The sequence below is a fragment of the Echiichthys vipera genome (genome assembly GCF_963691815.1).
Source record: "Echiichthys vipera genome assembly, chromosome: 16".
In the NCBI taxonomy this organism is placed as follows: Eukaryota; Metazoa; Chordata; class Actinopteri; order Perciformes; family Trachinidae; genus Echiichthys; species Echiichthys vipera.
The window spans coordinates 17,230,648-17,252,334 of NC_139841.1; the positions used below are offsets into that span (position 1 = coordinate 17,230,648).

General features: G+C 39.4%; 2 protein-coding genes across 4 annotated transcripts; both read left to right on the forward strand.

Moving 5' to 3' along the window:
- The first annotated feature begins 275 nt into the window (after nucleotides 1–275).
- Nucleotides 276–16,644, forward strand: git2b (G protein-coupled receptor kinase interacting ArfGAP 2b). Of its 3 annotated transcripts, none has more exons than XM_083929353.1 (20): nucleotides 276–478; nucleotides 971–1,104; nucleotides 1,884–1,996; nucleotides 2,969–3,074; nucleotides 3,732–3,818; nucleotides 3,913–4,043; nucleotides 5,181–5,275; nucleotides 5,378–5,423; nucleotides 5,690–5,741; nucleotides 5,839–5,911; nucleotides 5,993–6,090; nucleotides 6,198–6,309; nucleotides 7,351–7,502; nucleotides 7,603–7,755; nucleotides 10,123–10,332; nucleotides 10,491–10,580; nucleotides 11,430–11,512; nucleotides 12,420–12,575; nucleotides 13,882–13,945; nucleotides 14,225–16,644. In XM_083929353.1, exons 1-20 carry the CDS (start codon nucleotides 427–429, stop codon nucleotides 14,432–14,434), a joined length of 2,217 nt encoding a protein of 738 aa, XP_083785479.1. In that variant the 5' UTR covers nucleotides 276–426; the 3' UTR covers nucleotides 14,435–16,644. The 3 variants fall into 3 exon arrangements, with proteins under 3 accessions (XP_083785479.1, XP_083785480.1, XP_083785481.1); XM_083929354.1 differs by having other exon boundaries at nucleotides 5,693–5,741; XM_083929355.1 differs by lacking the exon at nucleotides 10,491–10,580.
- Nucleotides 16,645–16,824: 180 nt separating this feature from the next.
- Nucleotides 16,825–19,339, forward strand: LOC310958428 (glycolipid transfer protein-like). Its single transcript, XM_083929360.1, has 5 exons — nucleotides 16,825–16,975; nucleotides 17,452–17,510; nucleotides 17,636–17,769; nucleotides 17,868–18,018; nucleotides 18,268–19,339. Exons 1-5 carry the CDS (start codon nucleotides 16,873–16,875, stop codon nucleotides 18,448–18,450), a joined length of 630 nt encoding a protein of 209 aa, XP_083785486.1. The 5' UTR covers nucleotides 16,825–16,872; the 3' UTR covers nucleotides 18,451–19,339.
- Nucleotides 19,340–21,687: the final 2,348 nt, after the last annotated feature.

The window sequence follows — 21,687 nt, forward strand, 5'->3', positions numbered from 1 at the left end:
ATCTACACCCATTGTCAGAACCCTCATCTTAAATTGACCAATATATCCACATACAATAGGCTACATATTGTACAGCACATATGCTCTTATTAGCTGTGAGTTGAATGGTATAGCTGCATAGGATTGACATCAAGGTAAACGAGGGGGGAGGAGGCAGACAAGGAGGCACAGAGGAGGCAGACAAGGAGGCACAGAGGAGGCAGACAAGGAGGCACAGAGGAGGCTGTGTTAGAGTTGGAATGGGACACTGCTTTGTTCAACAGTAGGGGGGACGGTACAGGAGGGAGGCAGACGAGCACAGTTCTGCCTGTTAGAATCGGTTAATACAATCTGCTAGGGCGGGCAGTCCCCGTCTTATCTTTGTCTAGCTGTGTTGTAACATACCTTTCAAATATTTGTCTTTTCCTGGAGGATTTCTATCAAGGGATGTCAAAGCGAGTCCGAAGCAGAGAGGTCTGCGCTGATTGCAGTTCTCCGGGTATGATGTCAAACGAGCTAGCTTTAGCTGCTTAGCTAAAGCAGCTAACAGCCCTTACTACAACTTAACTTAACGTCCAGTTTGCTAACCCAGTCAATGTTGTAAATGTTGTTCTTGTGGAAACCTGTGAAAATATGTCGTGTCTCTGTAATGGTAACCACACTAATTTGTCTCGGATGATGGTTTAATTAGGCTAAATGTTAATGTTAGCATCACCAGATAAATTCGCTTATTTAGCTCATTAATAAACGGATTACAAGCCGTTTATGTTGCAACAACAGTGGCATACCCACGCCTGGTTGCATTGTGATTTTGGCATGTGTCGAAGAAGCAAACCACCCTGGAAGTGTTATTTGTTGCTGTCAGTGATTGATGAATACCCTCGTCTAATGACCATACACGCTTCAGTGTAAGGTTGTGTGTAAGTTAACGTTTATCATCTGTCGTTAGACTGGTGGACCAACTAACGTTAACATTTGCATCTTATTCTAGAGCCACGCTGGGCCTCTGTTAACAGGGGTGTGTTGATCTGCGATGAGTGCTGCAGCATCCATCGAGGTCTGGGGCGACACAGCTCTCAAGTCCGACATATGACTCACTCTCCGTGGCCACCCTCCCAGTTACAGGTGAGGAGACAGCTGGACACAAGCCCCCCACATACACCGTGGCAAGCACTTTAAACATTTAATAGCTAGACCGGATATATATTCATTCAATTCTTCCTAGTCAAAAATAACATTTTAGATACCCACAATGGAATTATTCATGTCTACAATTGTCATTTCAGATTTCCACGATTACATTTTAAATATCTAGAATGAACATTCTGGATATATGTAATGTTATTCTTACTTGGGAAAACTCCCATTTCAGATATCTACAATCCAACTGTTACTTCTCCTAATTTTAATTCCAGATATCCCAAAGGAAGAACCATTCCAGATATCCATCATGTAATTTTGACTGTCCAAAATAATTGTGACTAGTACAGATGTGATTACAACTGCAATTTTACTAGAAAGAATGAAATTACAAGTATCCAGAATATTAATTCTAGATATCTAAAATGTTATTGTGGATATCTAGAATTGAAAGCCCAATATACATGAATGGCAATGACGTCATTTGTGCTAGTAAGAATGCCATTGTGGATATCTTAAATCATCATTCTGACTAGAAATAATTAAATTTTAAATAGGAGAAATGCTATTATGGATATCTTAAATGCGATTAAAGATAGAAGTGGGAAAACCGCTTGCTAAATGCAGTATACACCAAATACTCGGATGCAAATTGAAAGAATCACTTTAGATACTACAGTTGCTGCGCAATATGACAAATCATCAACCTTATATATATGCAAATACATTCAGGTTTAACTGTTATATGTGGTTTCATGTTGCAGATGGTCCAGACACTGTATGGCAATGGAGCTAATTCCATATGGGAGCATAGTCTTCTGGACCCTTCCTCTTCAGTGAGTGGGAAGCGCAAAGCCAACCCCCAGGACAGAGTTCAGTAAGTGCTTTTGAAAGGTTTTGATGCATCAGTGCTGATTTTGATTTGCTTGTTTGCACTTTGATATAAAGCTTTATTGGCAACATTGATTTTCATAGTTAAGGTCAGTGAACATGCATGAACATGACTCATGGCCAGTCGGTCTCATGAAACTTTAAGAAATGGCGTGACTTGATCAGTTGATGTTCAGGTGGGGAAAATGCATGTTGAATTTGATTTATGGAGAATTTCCTCTTCTGCGCAGAACGTGTGCACTAGTTGGCTACTTGCTATTGTCTTTGAAGTGTGTTTAAGTACCACTTTTTGGACAAGATACAGGCGGCGTAAGGCGACGCAACAGTCAGCCTTGTTTACCACTAGTTCTTTAAAGTCGGCTTGGTATCAGTGGGCTTAACAAAGAAGTCGTAACAGAAATACAAAATGAAAGATGTGATGCAGTCACCCACATCTGCTGCCAGGTATAAACACTGTGTCGGCCGGTGTCTGGCTGGTACAGTAAAGATAAACAGTCAGCCACATATAAACACAGCCATGCTGAGTCCGACCCTCACACTCAGAGCAAACACATTCAAACACCAGAAAACAGAGAGTAGTACGCATTGCACCAAACAGCAGGCCGCTGTCCTCCACCTCAAATAAAGGTTTCAAGATGAATGCTGTCTTATTGGGTGTTTCTAACACAGGAACTTTTTCTAGGGGGCTAACCCTTTTTAGGAACTCAGACATTAAACCTGCGCGTCAAGTGAACAAACCCAGACTAAATTAAGTTCCTGTAAGAGTTCCCGATGTAAAAGAAACATCTACATTGAATGTGCACATATCCCGTCTGATTAAAAATATTAGACAGGACATTCCCACTTGAAATATATTTTGATTGAACGTATAATGGATCATGTGAGGTGATAGGCACGTGAAAATAGCAGATTTTCAGTCTTCCTTGTTTTAGTTGTGAGCATCTTTTGTTGTTTCCAGTCCTAACAAGACAGAGTTTATCAAGGCCAAATATCAGATGTTGGTGTATGTCCATCGGATGCCTTGTCGAGAGGATGACAGTGTAACCGCAAAAGACCTCAGCAAGGTGAGAAATGGCTCTGTTTTTTGTTTTAGTGTTAACTTCTCTGCATTCTTCATTTGCCGACAGTATTTATATGTATGAATAAGCCAACATTTTCCCATGTGACTAAGCCTTTTGGTGGTTAACTACTGGTGATGTGGTGTTTCTGAACACCACAAGGTGCACTCACTTGCTTACCATTGCACATGAAATGTTTTTTGGTTTTAAATTTTGATATATGACTTCCTATATATTTCAGTAATGGCCTGGCCTATTTATAGATAGATATTTAGCTTTCAGTGCTCCTGTAACACACTGCCACTCACATTTACTTGTACTTGTCACTCTAGGAGTGTGACTATTATGTACTGTAGTATACTGTAGCCTGTTGGACCTCAAGTCTTGCAATAACCGTTTTTTTCAGTCTCTTCTTGGATTTGTGCTCTGAATTATCTTATTCCTTGCAAATAATTTAAGATGAAAGCTGGATTATGGATTAATATGATCCATTTCAATAACCATTCAATTACAAATGATGCCCCATACTTATTATCAAAATTATATTTCCAGCAGGAAAGTTTAATCATGTCACTCTGATCTGGGCAGTTGTATCCTTTGAAGTCAGCAATGTGTGTATGCACTTCACAAAAAAAAAAAAACTAGTTTTCGATCTCCTTTCAGCAACTCCACTCCAGTGTTCGGACTGGAAACCTAGAGACCTGCCTAAGACTCTTATCTTTGGGAGCACAGGCCAACTTCTTCCATCCAGTAAGTGTGGTTGAACAAACAAACACATTTTGTTAGGTCAAACTTGACATAATACGAATGCTTCATCATTGTGTTGTATTTTTTGGGACAACAGGAGAAAGGAAACACTCCACTACATATAGCAGCCAAAGCAGGACAGATGTTACAAGCAGAACTGTTGGCAGTTTATGGAGCTGATCCCGGGGCTCTGGATTCTAGTGGAAAGACCCCCATCGATTATGCAAGGTAAAGCAGGGCCCATGTTTTTAATTAAGCACTGGGTTATCTGTTTATTGTTGTATTAAATTATGCTCATTGGATATGAGCAGTGGGAAATCTGTATCAACACCTTGTTATTTTAGAGATACCACAATATGCAACGTATTATTTTGAAGCACTGAAGGGTTTTGTAATTCATAGTTAGTTCACATGCCACCTCTGTTACCCATGGTTTCTGGTGAGCTCTGTGGTATCATCTCATAGTGTTATGTGCTATGTAGAAATCATAGGAAAGTGCTAACAGGTTTTACTGTTGTTGCTGTACATATGACTAACGTTAAGTGTGACTGCAAGCATCACCTCAAGTGACACATCCGAGCTTACTAGTGGCAGGAAATGATACACATCCTTTGAGACTAAACACAGAAACAAACTTAAAAGAAAGTTGTACTCTTCATATATTTAGGTGTTAATGAGGAAATGATGCACAGTATGACTTGAAAGGGAAGTGACAGAAGGAAAACAAAAAGTGTTAGATGTTGAAATGGCGGAAATATTTAGCATGCCTTACACTACAATGGACATTAGACACACAGACCCAGTGGCATTTTGTCTGAGTAATTCAATAAGAGTTTGACTAACTGAGGCAGGGGAGGAAGGAAAAACTCTGAGGAACAGTGTTCTAGCTGACTCAGCTGGACTAGTTTAGCAAAAGTTGGAACTCGAACCTAGAAATAAGAAAATAAGATAAAAGCAATCGAGCTGACAGTATTTGTCATGATACTTGTTAGTTTACGTATTTTACAAAACAGATACTATATGAATGAGACAATATCTGCATTGCACATAGATCAGAGCTAGAATCAATGCCTTGTTTTACTTAATAAATAAATCAGAGTAAAAACTCCATCTTATGTTGTTTTTGGCATGACAGGCTTAATGCTGTCTAAACATGACTGGGCACCATGGCCAGCTAACAGCAAAACACCTTCTACTTCAGTTTAACACGTATTACTGAAAAACTGAGTACTGGGAACTGACTTTGTATTCTTCTTTACACATGTATTGTTGAATATACAAGGTTTTGACATGGCTTCATTTAAAGGAAACAGGCATTCAGTTGCCTGTTTTTGAAACATGACCTTTTATTCCTAATCTGTGCAGACAAGCTGGGCATCAGGAGCTGGCAGACAGGCTAGTGGAGATACAGTATGAACTCACTGACCGGTTAACATTTTACCTCTGTGGAAGAAGACCAGGTAAGGTAGCATTGCTTCTGCATGGCATTTTAGAGCGGAGTTTCTTTTTCTTCTTAGTTTTTCTCTGGAAATTGCTCACTGTCATCTTCTTGTGTGTCATAGATCACAGAAATGGGCAACACTTCATCATTCCACACATGGCAGACAGGTACTAGCTATATTTTAAGTCATAGTAGAACATTTGTTTCGTACCTATTAATTACAAAAGTCTATTACCAAGGGATATTATCAGCTCCAACAGGCTACTTGTCAATTCTTCATTTTACATAAAATAAAATAATAATAATGTTATTTTTCCTATGCTGCATTCTTTTGATGGATAAGAAATGAGTAAGTATGTTTTGCCTTTGCGTGTCTGTCTTTTTGTGTGAAATTTTGTTTGCAGCAAAATGATCAATTTTTTTATGCCCAAAGCAGCCTGGATTTGTCCGAGTTTGCAAAAGCTGCAAAGAAGAAGCTCCAGTCGGTGAGACATTTTAACATGTGATTCAAAAGGTCAAAAATTGAGTTGCTATTGAATTATGTTAAAAGTGAATGAGAAATTATGCTTTATTGTGTTCCAGCTAAGTAACCATCAGTTTGAAGAACTTGCCATGGATGTTTACGATGAAGTTGACAGAAGAGAAACAGATGCAGGTGAAATTTCAGTATAAAGCTTTTTATGCCCGCTTTGTAATTCATATCTTAGATGTCATGTCTTATTTTGTGTCTTTTCAGTGTGGTTGGCCACTCAGAACCACAGCACACTTGTAACGGACACCACAGTTGTGCCTTTTCTGCCTGTCAATCCAGAGTACTCATCTACCAGAAACCAAGTAAGTGATTGCCCCAGTGTTTGAACTTCAATGTGTTGTGCAAATACTGGATTTAACAGTGCTGCCTTTTTTTCCTTTCTGTTTTTTGATTTTTTTTTCTTCCCCAGGGTCGTCAAAAATTGGCAAGGTTTAGTGCTCATGAATTTGCCACCCTGGTTATTGATATTCTAACTGATGCTAAACGACGGCAGTGGGGTAATTCCTGCGACAGTCCCAAAGGTACATTATGCCTTTCAGTTTTTATTTCTAATAGACCTTGAATACTTTAGTGTGGGGAATATTGTGCCTCCGCAACAGTGACAGCCGTGGACGGATGCATTATGGTTCCGGGTTGTTCATCTGTCCCATTCTTGAACGCAATATCTCAAGAACCCCTGGAGAGATTTTACTTCAAATTTGGCACAAATGTTCCCCTGGAATCAAGGATGAACTGATTAGATTTTGGAGGTCAAAGGTCAGGGTCACTGTGACCTCACAAAACATATTTTTTTATCCATAACTCAAGAATTGTTACACTAATTATGACAAAACTTCACACAAATGCCTAATAGCATAAAATTATGCGATTTTTATCCACAAGGTCGATGATCAATTTCACTGTGACATCATAATGTTCTGCAAAAACGCTTATCTGGTCATAATTCAACGCCATTCAAGGGGAGACATCTATAGTTTGCCCAAAACTACACTTAATATCTGTCATTAAAGTCCTTCAAAGTCTTCACTACATATATTATATAAGCCTGGACAGTGTGGATGTAAACTGCAATCTCACTGGTTGGCAGAGGCATACAACCGCAAGTTGGTAATTCTAGTTAAGGTTTGTATTACAGTAAATGTCCCATTAGCATATACAAAGAAGGAAAAATAACAGAGAATAAGCAGTGAAGAAAGTCTAAATTGGCTGTTGGAAGTAAGATGCATGAAGTCAGTATTGAATTTTGTATAGAAATGTGGACCATGTGGGCTCAGCTATATTTAGAATGTGGACCATTTGTACTGATGTTTGTGCAGAGATGGTGCCAACAGATTGTGGATCAGAGCTTAAATAATGAAAAACGCCTGTATTCTGTAAATTATAACAAACCATGTCTTAGCCTGTTTGTTTGTTAAGGGTAAAACAAAGAAGAGCGAGACCTGATTTTTGGATTCAGTTAATGAAAATAAAATGTGTTCCTTAGCTATTTGATTTATACAGCTGCCTGTAGCCAGCAGGGCTTGTTTGATCTCTAATGCTTTGATCTGGTTGTCTGCCTTCAGAGAGCGTGGAGCTGATCCTTCAGGGAATAGACAGTCGCCATAACAGTGAGAGCCAGGACAATGACCAGCCCGATTACGACAGTGTGGCATCAGATGAAGATCCAGTGCAAGAGGCCACCTGTGGGGACAGCTGCAATGATGGAAGAACCAAGGTTAATTATTGCTGGAACCTGCTTCTGTTTTGAAAAACGCTTTCTTGTTTTACATTTTAAACTGATGAAATGCTGAACACTGTAACATATTCTGCCGCAGAGCTCAGAGTCATCTGACTTATCTGATGGACCAATCACCGTACAGGAATTCATGGAGGTGAAGACTGCCCTCACTGCATCAGAAGCCAAAATACAACAGCTTCTTAAAGTCAACTGCCACCTCAGTGAAGAGTTGCGGTCAATGCAGAGCAAGGTTTGTAAATTCCCATGCATTTTATAAGCAAATCATTGACACTTTTATAAGCAGATTATTGACACTTTTTTTGTTTTTGCAGGACTTGTTTAAATGTGGTATGCCCTCATAGTTTGAGTTCCTTCTCTTTATTTGAATGACAGTTCACACAAATATTTCAAGATCCATTATAAGAGGTCACTTTCTATTGGATATTTATATTTACATCCTCTCTGACACATGCTAGTGTTGGTAGCCTTTATTTCCTCTCTAAAAACCCACTTAGTGTTAACATTTTAGTCTGTGTGCAGGACTTGATACTTCCTCATGTTACCAGAGACATTTGGTAATTTGATCTCACCCAAGGACATTAGAAATTTATGTTTAGATCATGCCTGTTTGAATGTGTCACACGTGGCCACTTCCCTATTTAGAATTAGACTTTGTCTGAATTAAACAGCGAATGAATTTGCAGTCGCAGGGCAGAGCAGACTTCAACCTTTAAGTAGATGAAAATGCCATATACGCTTTTGTTGTTAGAATTCACTACTAGTGTTACAGAGAAAATGGATGCTATGTGTCTGGATGGGGTAAAAATTCCTGTGGTAATAATTAACAATCACCAGACTTCCTCTGCTATGCTGCTCAGTGGAACAGCAAAACAGGATCAGATGTTATAGTTCTTTGCGGTCTAAAACAGATTGAGTATTCACAAGTCATATGTAAATATTAATCAACAAATGTTAACCAGAGGATATCATGATCATCATCATAAATCTGTAGAACCATCACACAGCCACTTACATCAAACCATCTAAATGTTGCAATTATTAGAGTTTGAGTGTGTGTGATCTATCAACTCTATACTCACCATTACAAAATATCATTAAAATAGATATTTGCGATTTCCAGAAGGCATCTAGCAAGTATTGGCAACACACAGCTCTCCACCCGCATTGCGTCATTCACTTCCTTATTTCTTAGTAGTTCTAAAAGTCCCACTAAGCCCCAATGGTATTTGCATGCAAGTGTTTTTTTCGGTTTTACTTGCTAAGGTTTTGAGTCAATCCTCCTGTGTTAAGATGTCTGCTACTGTTGTGGCTCAACATAAATACGAGACTCAGAAAGCAGATTTGCAGATTTGACAGGTTTAATTCTCAAGAAAGAAGCTCAACAAACATCTTACAGCTACGCGTAGATGTTACCTGCTCTTGTTCCAGATAGTTCTGCCTCAGATAATACTTGTACATGTTCTTTGTAAGTTTTTCAAATTAGGTCATCCTGTTGTGATTGTTTGTTGTCAGCTATGAGATTCTGGGAAATGTCCCTTGTCTCCATAACGGTCCTGTCTGGGTCAGAGAACAGGTCCCATCCACCATGCTACCACTCCAATACTGTGATGACACTTGAAAAAACTCAATGGCAGCAGTCTGTTTCTAGTGCCCCCACTATGGACTATTTTCACCATTCTCACTACCTTTTTCTGGTGAAATATATTTTTACTAAAAACATATGTTTCAGAGGGACTTTTATTTACACCTTTTTCAACATTCAGCAATCAGATTTCAATTCATCTTGACTGTTTCTTAGATGCATTTACACACATTTTTTTTTATCAGATTGTGATCCATTCTGTTCAAAGATCAGATTTACAAAGTGTAAATGGGGTTATACTCCCTCACATGCAACAATAACGACAAATTAATTTCTGTTTGCCAGTACTTAGTTGCTGCTACCAACACTTGAGCACCTGATAGTTTTGCCAAATTTGCACGCTTAGAAAAAATATATTGTGTATAAAAAAAGCACCCATTTTGGGAGATGGCAGTATTTTATTTGTCTCCGCCTGCTGGTTTATCTGCTCCTTAACTGTCCTATTTTTATTAAAAGTGTCCTTCCATTCCAGTCCCTTTTCTTCCTCACCCTTGTTGAACCCACCAAAACCTCAATTTGCTGATATAGTGGAACTTCAAGATATTTCCTCAACTAAGCTAAATAGCCTCTTGAATCTCCTCTTTTAATATTAATGTTTTGTATATTGTTGACTATAGCTGTTCGACAGAAAGCTGAACAAGTCATGTTTCCCATCACTCTAGTCAGTTTATATGTGCTGTTCATGTAAATAAGGGCAACCACTTATGCAGCAGTTTTGTCATGCTTCAGGAGTTGCTATCAACACACACTGTCAGCATGTCATTTGTCAAAGAAACAAACCTTTTGTTGTGAGAAACCAAAACAAAACAGAGGTGCTGATGAACTTGATTTTAAGGAATTGCTTTTCACCTCAAGGCTTAGCTGTATTACTCTATTATTGATGTGTGGCTGAGCTTTTGTAAGGGGATCATCCCCCAGCTTGAGTTGTCTTGAAAGATGTTTTGTTCTCTTCAGCTGAACTCCCTGCAGACTGAAAACACAACACTGCGATGGCAACCCCCCAGTGGACAGCAAAACCCCCAGGGGCCCTTTGGTCGACACCCACCCCGCGGAGGTCGCGCCATGTCCATGTATGAGACGGGCTCCTCCCCGAGGCAGTACCCCCACCGAGTCGAAACAGCTAGGCAAGATGACGGAGTGATTTTACAACCCTTCCCAACCAATGTAAGCACATAAGCACCAATGTTACTGTTGGATTGTCTTCACAAGACAAAATAATGATGCCTGGCTTGGGGCTGGTGTTGGTTTTTCATTCATTTATTTAATGATTCATTCATTGCATCTCAATAGAGTATGCTCAACTTGGTTTGACCCCTTTCTAGATTGGGAGGGGTCCTTTGGGGACGGCTGCTTCCTCCCTCCCTACCTTCCCCTCTTCCCTGTCCTGGTCGTGGGATGAGCGATCTCGAAGGGTTAAGTACTGAAGTTTCCCTCGGTTCAGAGGCAGTCCTGGGGGGTGGTGAAAACTATCCCCCTGCTTGACCCCACAGTCTTCTTTCTCCTCCTGACCTGTGTCTTTAAACTGCTTTATATCAGTAAATGGTCGGCCTGCCTGCCTGCCTGCATGCACCACAGTCCCTCTGTTTCAGCCAGTTATCTGAACAACTCCAGCTTTTTTATCCACAGAGAACCTTTACCAGAGCTGCTCTGGTTTCAAGTAAACATCAGAAGTGATGATGAAATGTTGTACCAGAGACAATCTGTTTATATGATCAGTTAGCAGAGTCAAATAACCATTAAGAGATAGATAAAATGGCTCATTCATAGCCACTGGTAAGTGTATCAACAGTTTTCATCAGGATTTCTTTGCATCTACTAATCGCATCCACTGCAGTACGGGCTGTGTTACACCACAATGACGTGGTTGTATATTTCCTGTCTTTTTCTCTTCATCTGCGTTAAAACCAAATGTCTGACAATGTAAAACATAGAGTGTAGATAAAGATGGACGGCTTGGCGGCTCCCCAAAAGTGAAGCCAAAGTATCTTGGTCGCCCCCTAGTGGCTGGCTGCAGCATAGGTCATAAATCCTGCTAGTGCTGGGCGGTAATTCGTATCTGGGATATTTTGGCTTCACTTTTGTACAGCGGAAAGAAGTGGACACACGGCACGTCATCTTTATATACACTATATGGTGTGAACTATCAGAAATGCATGACTCTGATTTGTATGTGCCTACAGTTGCTCTGTTAATATGTTTATGCTAATTATATACACTTATTTCTGTATTTGATTGATGTTAATTTGCTGATGTGTCTATAGGGCTGCAGTCTTGAAGGACAGAGTATCATGCTGGAGAACGATTACGACACGACGCCCAACCACTCTGAACTGGAGGAGACTGGGTAAGAACGTTTGTGTTCACTTAAGCAAAATGACACTGACTGTGACTCGTTGTATGTGATAGAGCTAGCTAGCTTACAATGTTAAAGGTCACATGAAGAGAGAGGAGGAAGTTAGACTAATATTAGTTTTGACAGATGTTCAGAAAGAGTCCTTGAACTGAACAGTGTGGCTTGCACCTGTCTGACGTAAGCTACCAGATGTTAAAAGCCTTTAACATGTCGTCTACCTCTGGTAGCATATATGTATGTAGTGCTGATCATAGTCACTGCTATCAGCTATTTCAATAGCGAAAATGAATCGATCCTGTTCTTTGCTATATACAGTACACTGAATACTAATTTTATGTCAACTACTGATTTGTTCTTTTAGTGCAATTTAGGGTATTTGTTTTATAAAACATCTGAAATAACTGGCTTTATCCCAACAGTTTACATCTGGTGTGTTGGATTATATGGCACTTAACAGGCACTGAATTGTGATGTCCAGAATAAACTCATTGCTGTAATTCAAATTATAAGCCAGACTGCATTCACTTGTATCGGAAAAAGGAGAACTTCCAACTTCTGAGTAAGGCTTGTAGTAAGGGCAGAAGTATAGTAGGAACATGTGTGTGTATGGGTTTAAGAGGGTAACGTATAGGGGACAGACCAAAAGTGGAGAGGGGAATGTGTGTCAATAAAATTTACAAAAGAGCAAAAAAACAAAAGTCAACACACATAGTGACCGTGAACATGACAAGATGGTGGGCTCTGAAAGAAGAAACAAGGTATCTCAAATCTTATGGAGTAAAACTTTAATTCAGCTAGTGTACTGCAAATCTGAAAGTTTAATAGTTTAAATAAAGTATGTAAACCTTTGTCTATAACAGTAAGCGGTGATAAAACATTTTTTTCTTTTCATTTGTAGCAGCCCTCTCCCAGCCTCTGAAGCAGTGGAGCCGGGGGAGGAGACTGAGGAAGATGCTACCCTGCCATGCACAGAGAACGTGATCTGTAAAACAGAACAGATCACTAAGAACATACAGGAGCTTCTGAGAGCCGCCCAGGAGACCAAACATGAAAGGTAAGTCATGATTGTTAATAGTATAGTAATCACAAAGCAACAAATCACTCAACTTATAAGACATCAAATGTATTAAAAGTTAGTTGATAATTCTTAAAATTCTATTCTGCTGTAAACCACAGCTTTAACTCTATATATTTCAGCCATGACTGTATTTCTGTCATTCTTCCTTTTTAAAGAGGGTAAATGGTGGTCCATCCTCTGTCTCAACTGCTTCTAGGTCAGTGCTTTTCAGTTAGTTGTCCTGAGGGCCCGGGACCCCGCCAGTTTTTATTTATTCTAGCCAGCTAACCAGAGACTAATTTACACCCAATTTTAAAGCCAATTACAGTCAACCAGCAGCACTCTGGTCCCAAAGACCAGTATTGAGAGCCATTGATTTTGAGCCTCATAAACTGGCCCCTGTCCCTGTGCCCTAGAAATGGTGTGTCTGCTGGGGGTAAGTCTTGGGTCTTTAAATGCAGCTGACAGGAAACACCACATGGCCACGTATTCCCCTATGACTTGCAAAATCCACAGCAACTCACTTTAGTCAATTAGGTTTCCTGTATTCATTTCCTGCTTCAGTTTTACATTACTGCACTTAATTTCCCTTTATCATGACATAAGATATTAAATACCCCAGTTTAAATATCCAGTATAAATATTTTAAAATAAAAGGCTTATCCATGGAAATCCATCTTTATTTTCTTTTTAATTGTGTGAGAAATGGTGTAGGCGACTTGACTGGTTACATATCATTAGAAAGTGAGTCCTCACACTCAAATATTAACTAATATACTGCTAATACTAACTAATATGAAACTATAGTTCTTCTTTTCAGGGTATCCCTGTTCTAATGCAGGCTTTCACAGCTTTATCATTGGCTTCTTCTGTTAGGATATTGATGTCTTTGGCCCACAAAACGGCTTTTAGTTTTAGTATAAGTCATGATGTTGATGTAATTAAAGCTGTTTATTTTGAAGCCTCAACAACCATGCTGTGTACTAACCCAGTGTTGTATTTGCTCACCTGTTGGGCGCTTTGTGACACATTTCACTCAAACTGGTTATCTCAGTTCAATTACATATTCAAATACAGTAGGTAGGTATTCGGTCAGACATTTTTGAATGGTTTGTTGAAGTTGTATAAATATCATTCATACAGTGTCCTGTATTTGTAAATGGTTTTAACGGTTGACACAAGGAATATTAACTGTTGCTCAATTTCATGAAGTATGATCGTGGTAGCTGTTTTGCATTGGTGGTTCTATACCGTATGTGCCACAGGGATGGTTGATTAAGACTTTTGTCTCCATCTCGCGCAGCTTCCTGCCTTGTTCCGAAAAGATCTGCATGGCTGTGACAGAGATGGCCGCCCTGTTTCCCAAGGTAAGATGACTCCTGCAAACAGCTTGACGTTCCTCCCCCGAGCAATTATGGGATTTGTTGTTTGTTTGAAAACAGCCAAAGGGAATCTTGAATTACATGTTTAGATCAGATAGGCCCTTTTCATTGCATTACTTAGTTTTATATTTACAATCTATTTGATTACTTTGTTTTATGTTTACTCACACACATACAGCCCACTGACCACAATGAGGGTTTATTTATGGAGGTTGTCATGTCAGCCCTTTATCGAGTCGCCATCAACCCTCCTTTCCTTCACAGAGGCCGTCCTCGGAGACCGTGCGAGGGTCTCTGTGTCTGCTCACGTCAAGCGCCAGCCGGCTCCACGGAGAGTGCCAGAAGGCCGCAGAGCACAACCCCTGCCCGTCAGACATCCAGCTGGTCACTCAGCAGGTCATCCAGTGCGCCTATGACATTGCCAAAGCTGCCAAGCAACTTGTCACTGTGACAACCAAAGAAAACAACAACTAAAATCCCAAAGACATTCCTAATATACCCAAAATAGTTTATTAATGATGTTGCTTATTTCAACTTAATCAGTGTTAACACCATTTCTTTGATTTCCCATAGTGTAAGCGGTCACATGCATTCCTTTTAAAAAAAAAAAGAAGAGATACACCATGAAAAATTACAGATCAATCAAAACATTCTTTTTTTTTTGTTGTTTTTGTATCATGGTGATACAGAGTAAACTAACACCTATAAAGCTGTAGGACAGAATCTGTTACTAATCCAGTTTAATCCACCCAAAATCCAAAAGTGCAGTGTTGTGTGTGTGTGTGTGTGTGTGTGTGTGTGTGTATATATATATATATATATATATATGTATACAATGACTAGAACAACAAGCAGTTGAACCTTCTACATTGTACTTTTCCACATAGTTCAAAATGTATGTTTCTTGAGGTTGGGTGTCTGGCATGGCTGAGGGTCCAGAAGGGACAAAAGTCTGCAAGACACCTGGCATCAAGGATCAGACTACCGTACATGAACTTTAACCTACACCAGTGATATCAGTTATTTTCCTTTAGCCATTATAAATGTTTTTTAAGATGCAAGGACAGTATTTTAATCCTGAACCATTGTGATGCCACTTGCTTCAAACGTTTGTTTAGTGAGCAAACTGTGACTATAAAAGTAGCTTCAGTGCATTGAGCACCATGTAAGGCCAGCAGTACCAAGAGTGTGCAAACCTTCATTCCATCCAGCAGCTCCAGCAGGGGATTCAGTAGTTTTTGGAGTTATAATGTTACAGCCATACTTCTGATGGTGCGTGTGCGTGCATGCGTGTGTGTGTGCGTGTGTGTGTGTGCTTGTGAATGTGGGCTGTGTGTGAAATCCATTTTGAATCAATTTTAATAGCATTATGCAAATATATAAGATGTATGTGTCTATGTAATTCTTTATCAAAATAACCCAAATGCTATTCTATTTATAAACTGTATGTCATACCTCTAAGAAAATACCAATGTTTATTTTCATAAGCTTTTGTTTAACACGATGCTCCTCACAGACTAACTTTTGTTCTGAGGTTTGGGACGTCTCAGCTGGCAGGAAGTTATGGGCAACGCTTGACTATTTGGTGTGGTGCTGTACCTCCAGTGTGTTAGATGCTACCTGTGGTCACATACGTAAAGCTATGGTTTACAATCACTGATAACGTAAATGTGCCCTCAAAGTTCAAGTACCCGTTGTAGAACTTGGGTCTAATGTGTCACTCATTGTTGTGAGCCAGGTCAGTTTCAACCAGGGGTGGAGAGACAACCAGAATACTGCAGAGGTAGAGAGGGTAGAGTACATATTATTACATATTAATGTCTAATGTTAATTTCAAAAGTCTTAAAAGCGAGTTTATTTTTTTATTATTGAATTTCTTCTTTTATCTTGCTCAATGTCCGCTTTGCGACCTTTCTGCTGCATCATCTAGGAGTTTGCTTTTGTTAATTATTTAATCTTTTTTTCTTTAACCTATTATCTTTGAATACTTTTTTGTCTAAATTGTAGTTCTGACCATCTTTAGTAGGATGATCTGAAGAGAGAACTAGTCATGCAGGACTGTCTTGTGATTAGCCACCAATTACTTTCACTTTTCTTTTTTGCACAGATGTTCTTAATGTAAAACGATGTAACATTTCAGTAATGTCCATTAGCCTATACTTTAACATTAGCCACCATAAACTAGTGATTTCCATTCATTCCAGACCGAGTAAGGCCACTTTGGCAAAGTGTAATGAATTATTATAATACTTTTCATTTTAAAGTGACAGGTGCTAAAATGGAGCGTTTCAGACAGGGGGTGTATACAGGTATTTTCACACAGTATGAGAAAAATAATGTGTTTTTTGTTTTACAATACAGCGTGTAAACATCTAATACACACCTAAAATACAACCTGAAAATTAGCATATTATGTTCTACCCTTTAAATATTAATTTCAAACCAAATATGATTGGCTCATGAGTTAGTAACCCACAGCACCACATTAAATAAATAAAAAAAAATAAAAAATGAATGCGGATTTTAACATTATGGACAAACTAACTACAGTTACAGTAATAAAAGTGCGTGTATTCAGTTGCACTTTCCACCCCTGGTCTCAACCCTGTTAGTGCTCTGTAACTTATAGCCTCCCACTGCCTCTGTGGTTGAAAACAATCCCTGCCTTAGGTTTAATAAAGTATAATTCATACCTCAGCAAGCTTTGTCGTGTTTCTTTGTTTGTGTGTGTGCGTGTATTGGGGACAAGCAGCGGTTTTCAACACGCCCATGTATAATTCCCCACCTGTTGGAGAAGCACGAAAGCTATAGGGGCTGGTGGCGCTTCCCCACCCATCTGACAAGACCAAGAGTTCCGGGTTCCTCTTCAGCACGAAAGCTGCTCGCGACTGCCGCTGTATCACGGCGGTATCATGGCTCTTTTACTGGACAACCAATTCAAAGAGCTGCCTCCTGACAAGACGGTAGACACAAAGTTGTTCCTGGAGTCTGTGTCTCATATCCCTTCATTTTTTGGTGAGTAACGCTTACACCTGAACTCGATTAAAAACAACGCACATAATATACGAGTTTGAGACGGCGCGGTGTTGTGGCAGTCACGGTTGTACTTGGTTGGCTTGTTCCTCATGACGCGTTCATATCACTTGTCACTATAAAGTCTGATCCCAAGGACGTGGTTATTTCACACATACCAGAAGTAGAGCTGCTGCTGCTGCTGGGTCACGGCAGGGGTGGGGTGGGGTGGGGGGGGATCCAACTGTGGCAGTTTTAGCCTATAGAGAAACTCTTTGTTTACTTATTGAACAGAGCACACATTGGGCCTCATTGTGCCACAACTGAAACTTTGCATTCACTGCATTTTCAGCCCCTCTCTCTGTTTGTATGTCAAGGCTATTTCGTATTCATCCTCCCCTCTGAACCATGGGACGTGTTTGATGAAGTCATTCATATTTTATTGCTTTGCTCTCAAATGTCTGTTTCTCTCTCTCCAGACTGCTTGGGATCCAGTGTATTTTCAGTCATCAAATCAGACATTAATGGCAATATAACGGTAAGATTCAGATATGTCTGTATTTTTATGCCACTGCTAGTGCACTGGTGTATTATCATACCACTGTTAGGGATACCCTATATGAGCTCCTGCTTGCAAACTCAACCCCAGATGTGCATTTACAGAAAATTAAAGGAGTGTATCTTAAGGATCCTGAGAAGTACGCCACCCTGCAGGACATTGTGGAGGCAGAGCGAGAAGACCATGCAGCAGAGTGGCCCAAAGTTGGAGCAACGTTAGCTCTGATGTGGTTGAAAAGGTGAGTGCTCCCGGACTTTAATGTTATGTCATACTGTATGTTGAACTTTCAGCTGCTAAACTGGATCTTTTTTTGTATGTACTGGGTCTCTCCTGCAGGGGTCTCCGTTTCATACAGATCCTGCTCCAGAGTTTGGCAGATGGAGAAAGAGATGAGAACAACCCCAACCTAATTCGGGTTAATGTCACCAAAGCCTACGAAGAGGCACTAAAGAAATACCACGGCTGGATGGTTCAAATGATTTTCACTGTGAGGAAAATGTCCCTTCTCCTGTTATTGTTAATTTAATAGAATATCACCACATCAATACGTTAGTTCATTTGTTAGTGGCTTGCATTTAATACAGTGTTTCTATAATTTTGTCTACCAGAGAACCCCTATTCTTTGCTGCTGTGTTATATTTCATGTGTCTATCTTGTGCCCCTACCCTGTATTTATCTATGTTTCTTGTTTTACATGTGTCGTGATCTTAATGTTCTTTTTTTATGTCTGTTGCAGGCAGCGCTACGTGCCGCTCCCTACAAATCAAACTTCCTCAAGGCTCTGTCAAAAGGAGAGGAAGTGAAAGAGGAGGACTGTCTGGCGAATGTACGTCAGTTCCTTGGTAATTACACTGCCACTGTGGATGCCATCTATGAGATGTACACAAATCTGAACGCAGAGCTGGACTACACTGTTTGATTTCCAGGGACATCATTCATACCTGTCAAGTGTCCCATTTTCAAATGTGATTTCAATAGAATTGTTCTATTGTTTCCTTTCCGTGTGGTATTTATTTGTTTTAGTAGGCTTACTAAATATTACTGCTGTATTTATGGATTAATAATTATGAAAATGCTTTAAATTTAAACACATTAATGCAGAAGGTTGTTTTTGTTCTTGTTTATCATTCCAAATGATTGCAGGTTAGAGATAAAGTGCATCTGTTACTCTTGTACTGAGTGATGTTGCATGGGTTGCTGTCGTATTTATGACATTAACAGTTGGCTTTTTCACCGGTTCCATGAAGAGAAGAACACACCACTGTAAACACTGTTATTGCCACTTGTGTTGATGCCTCACATTGAGATGTTCTCTGCCTCCTGAGCCTTGGACTTACCTCCACTGTTAACCTGAGCAGCGGCCCCAGTAGTAGTTTTACATTTTAACAGCCCATTACAGGTGCACATTAATCCACTTGTGCCTTGGTGTTACTGTACAAATACACAATGTTTTCAAAATAAGCTCAGAATGAATATATTTGCAATTCTATTTTACCAACAAAGCAAAAGTTAACAACCTGAACTATTTTTCTTCTGAGGTCTGAACCTGTGTGGCGTCTGCAGTGTGTCTGTGTCAGGTCTGAAGGTGTGGTCAACTTGTATGTATTGTATTTGTCTCAACGGATGTATGTTCTTCTATTTTGTTTCATTAATGTCAAACAATATTTTTCACGTCACCAGATAGCACATCGTGTGCACCTTTTTAATCTGTAATTTATTCGTTAGATCCACATTTTTTGTATTGATTCTCATACTCCTGATGGGTTTGTTTCTGGTTGATGAACTATGATCATATTTGTTCTGGTGAAAATAAATGGTGAAACTAAATAAGTGTTACTGGTGAGTTGAATGACTCTTAACTCATAAAAATAATTTGCAGTTCATAAATTTTACTCTAGGTGGCGATATTTACTTAGTTTTAATCTTAGTCTCTTTGTCTGTTTTTTTTTTTTCAATTCACATCTGTGTTGAAGCTACTGCATGGGCTATTTAAAATAATGTTCAGTGATTAAAAAAAACCATACAATGCAATGCAGTTAGAGTTCCAGACCTTAAATTACTTTGAACATTAGTTGTGATTTATGTTTAGAGTTTTCCAAGAGCAGTTTTGTGCATTTTTGAAAAGCTCTTCTGGTGAACCATAATTTAATTTGCTCCCAGCAAAAAACTATTTCTGAGGCTGATTGCTGAAAGAAATGTTAACGCAGAGGATTTTGAACACTCATTTATGAAACATCAGAAAACCCCCTCTCTTCTTCATGTCTCCTAATCCCCCGGATCAAGCTACCTTTTCTGCCCAATCTCACATATCTGAAGTGTGTCCCAGAGGTCGGCCTGGCTCTGGTTCCTCTAATCGTCTCTGAGCGAGAGCGAGAGGAGCATGTCTGCAATCCTGTAGGTTTATTAGCAGAGCGGCCTGGCCTGTCCTGACTGATAGATAGGATGAAAAGCTCCAAGGGAAGCCAGGACACAATAGGCTAAAGACAGGAAATCATTTACAACAATGCCTCAATGACAAAGCCACTGACCTTTAACTCTGAAATATTTGTTATCTGCAATGAGGTCATCAATTGAATAGTGCAATTTTATCCCCAGCAGTGCATCTAATGCCATTATTCATGCCATCTAGCTTATTTGTTTTGTAATGGACTACTTAAAATGGGTGTGCTATTTATGCCTACAGTCGCCTAAACCACATTAGTGCTATAGCATCCAATTTAGGAGGACAAATGAAGCAAAATAAGAGGTGCAGGCACGCCGCCATCAAAGATTAGCAATTCAATAATGGGTATGGGCAAGCCCATTTCTACATAATGTGACCACTAATATTCTGGTGGATTTATCATCAAGAAAGCCTGTATTTTTAATGCACAAATGTAATCTAACATTTTCATTTACATGTATCTTTTGAAGTATTCAATGGCTTCTGCCTCAAGTGTCAGCCCTCCATCTAGTAATTGACATAACAATATGAGCACTGAGATAACACAATTTGCACTTTCAACTCATTTATAAAGGAAGCGGTCCAATATCTTTCAGCTGAGGATTGATTTACATCACAATATAAACCTGAGATCCTCCAGTGAAAAGAGAGATCTGAATATAATGAGATCTATGGCTGGAAAAATAGACTTGCCAGGTGGTTAAGCCTTAAATCCCTTTGTAATAAAACCAGAAAAAAGCATCATCTTTCCACAACAAGTTTATCATTCATGAATATAATAAAACCTTCTTCTCAGCTGCATGTCTGGCAGATAACTAATAATAACACAAAATATGTGCCGCGTTTGGAAAATTTCATTTACTTGACAATCCTTATTAAGAAGAGGCAAAAAAGGGTTGAGGGATAAGGGTCATACATTGCAAAATGTAATTACTTCAACATACTTCATGGAGATCGCTCACATGTTCATATATAATAATTGCACTTTATAATTATAGAGACAGTGTGCCATATAACTAAACAGGCTGACATAAATAAATACTATTACAGAACCAGTGCAGACACACAAAGAACTACTCAGTCATACACCTCACACCACCAGAGATAATATAGCCCTACAAAGAAGATATTGTAAATGATTCAGGTGGCCTGTTCTCCGTCATGGCACTCATATATACCCAGGTGTTGTGTCACAGTGTCAAAACCTTCCAAAGATGATTTCATTCAAGAAAAATGTCCAAACAACCTCTTAAAATTGAAAAAGAAAATGTCAACAAACGTACCACAAAAGGGCGCATCTCACTTGGCCTGCACTGCCACAGTGTTGATTTGGATATGCAACAGTCCAAATCAAATCAATCAAGATGTCACATAACTTTCTCTGCGGCTGCATAACCAAAAAAATACACATTTGTATACAAATGATCAAAATGACACCCCCCCCCCCCCCCCCAAACTGGGGCACTGTGCATGAACACAGGGGTCACTGAATAGTGGGACAAAGACAATCCATATCAAAGCAGCAGACAACCAAAAGTTCAGTTAATGATTGAGGAATGTTGAAATAAGTAGCCATTTTATGTAAAAATATACAATATATTCACAAAAACAGTTACCAGCGATTCAAGTAAATGTTCTCAGATGGGTAGGACTACCAATGATTATTTCAGTTCAGCAAGTTTCCATTTTTGTAAAGGCCTACGGAGGAATCAC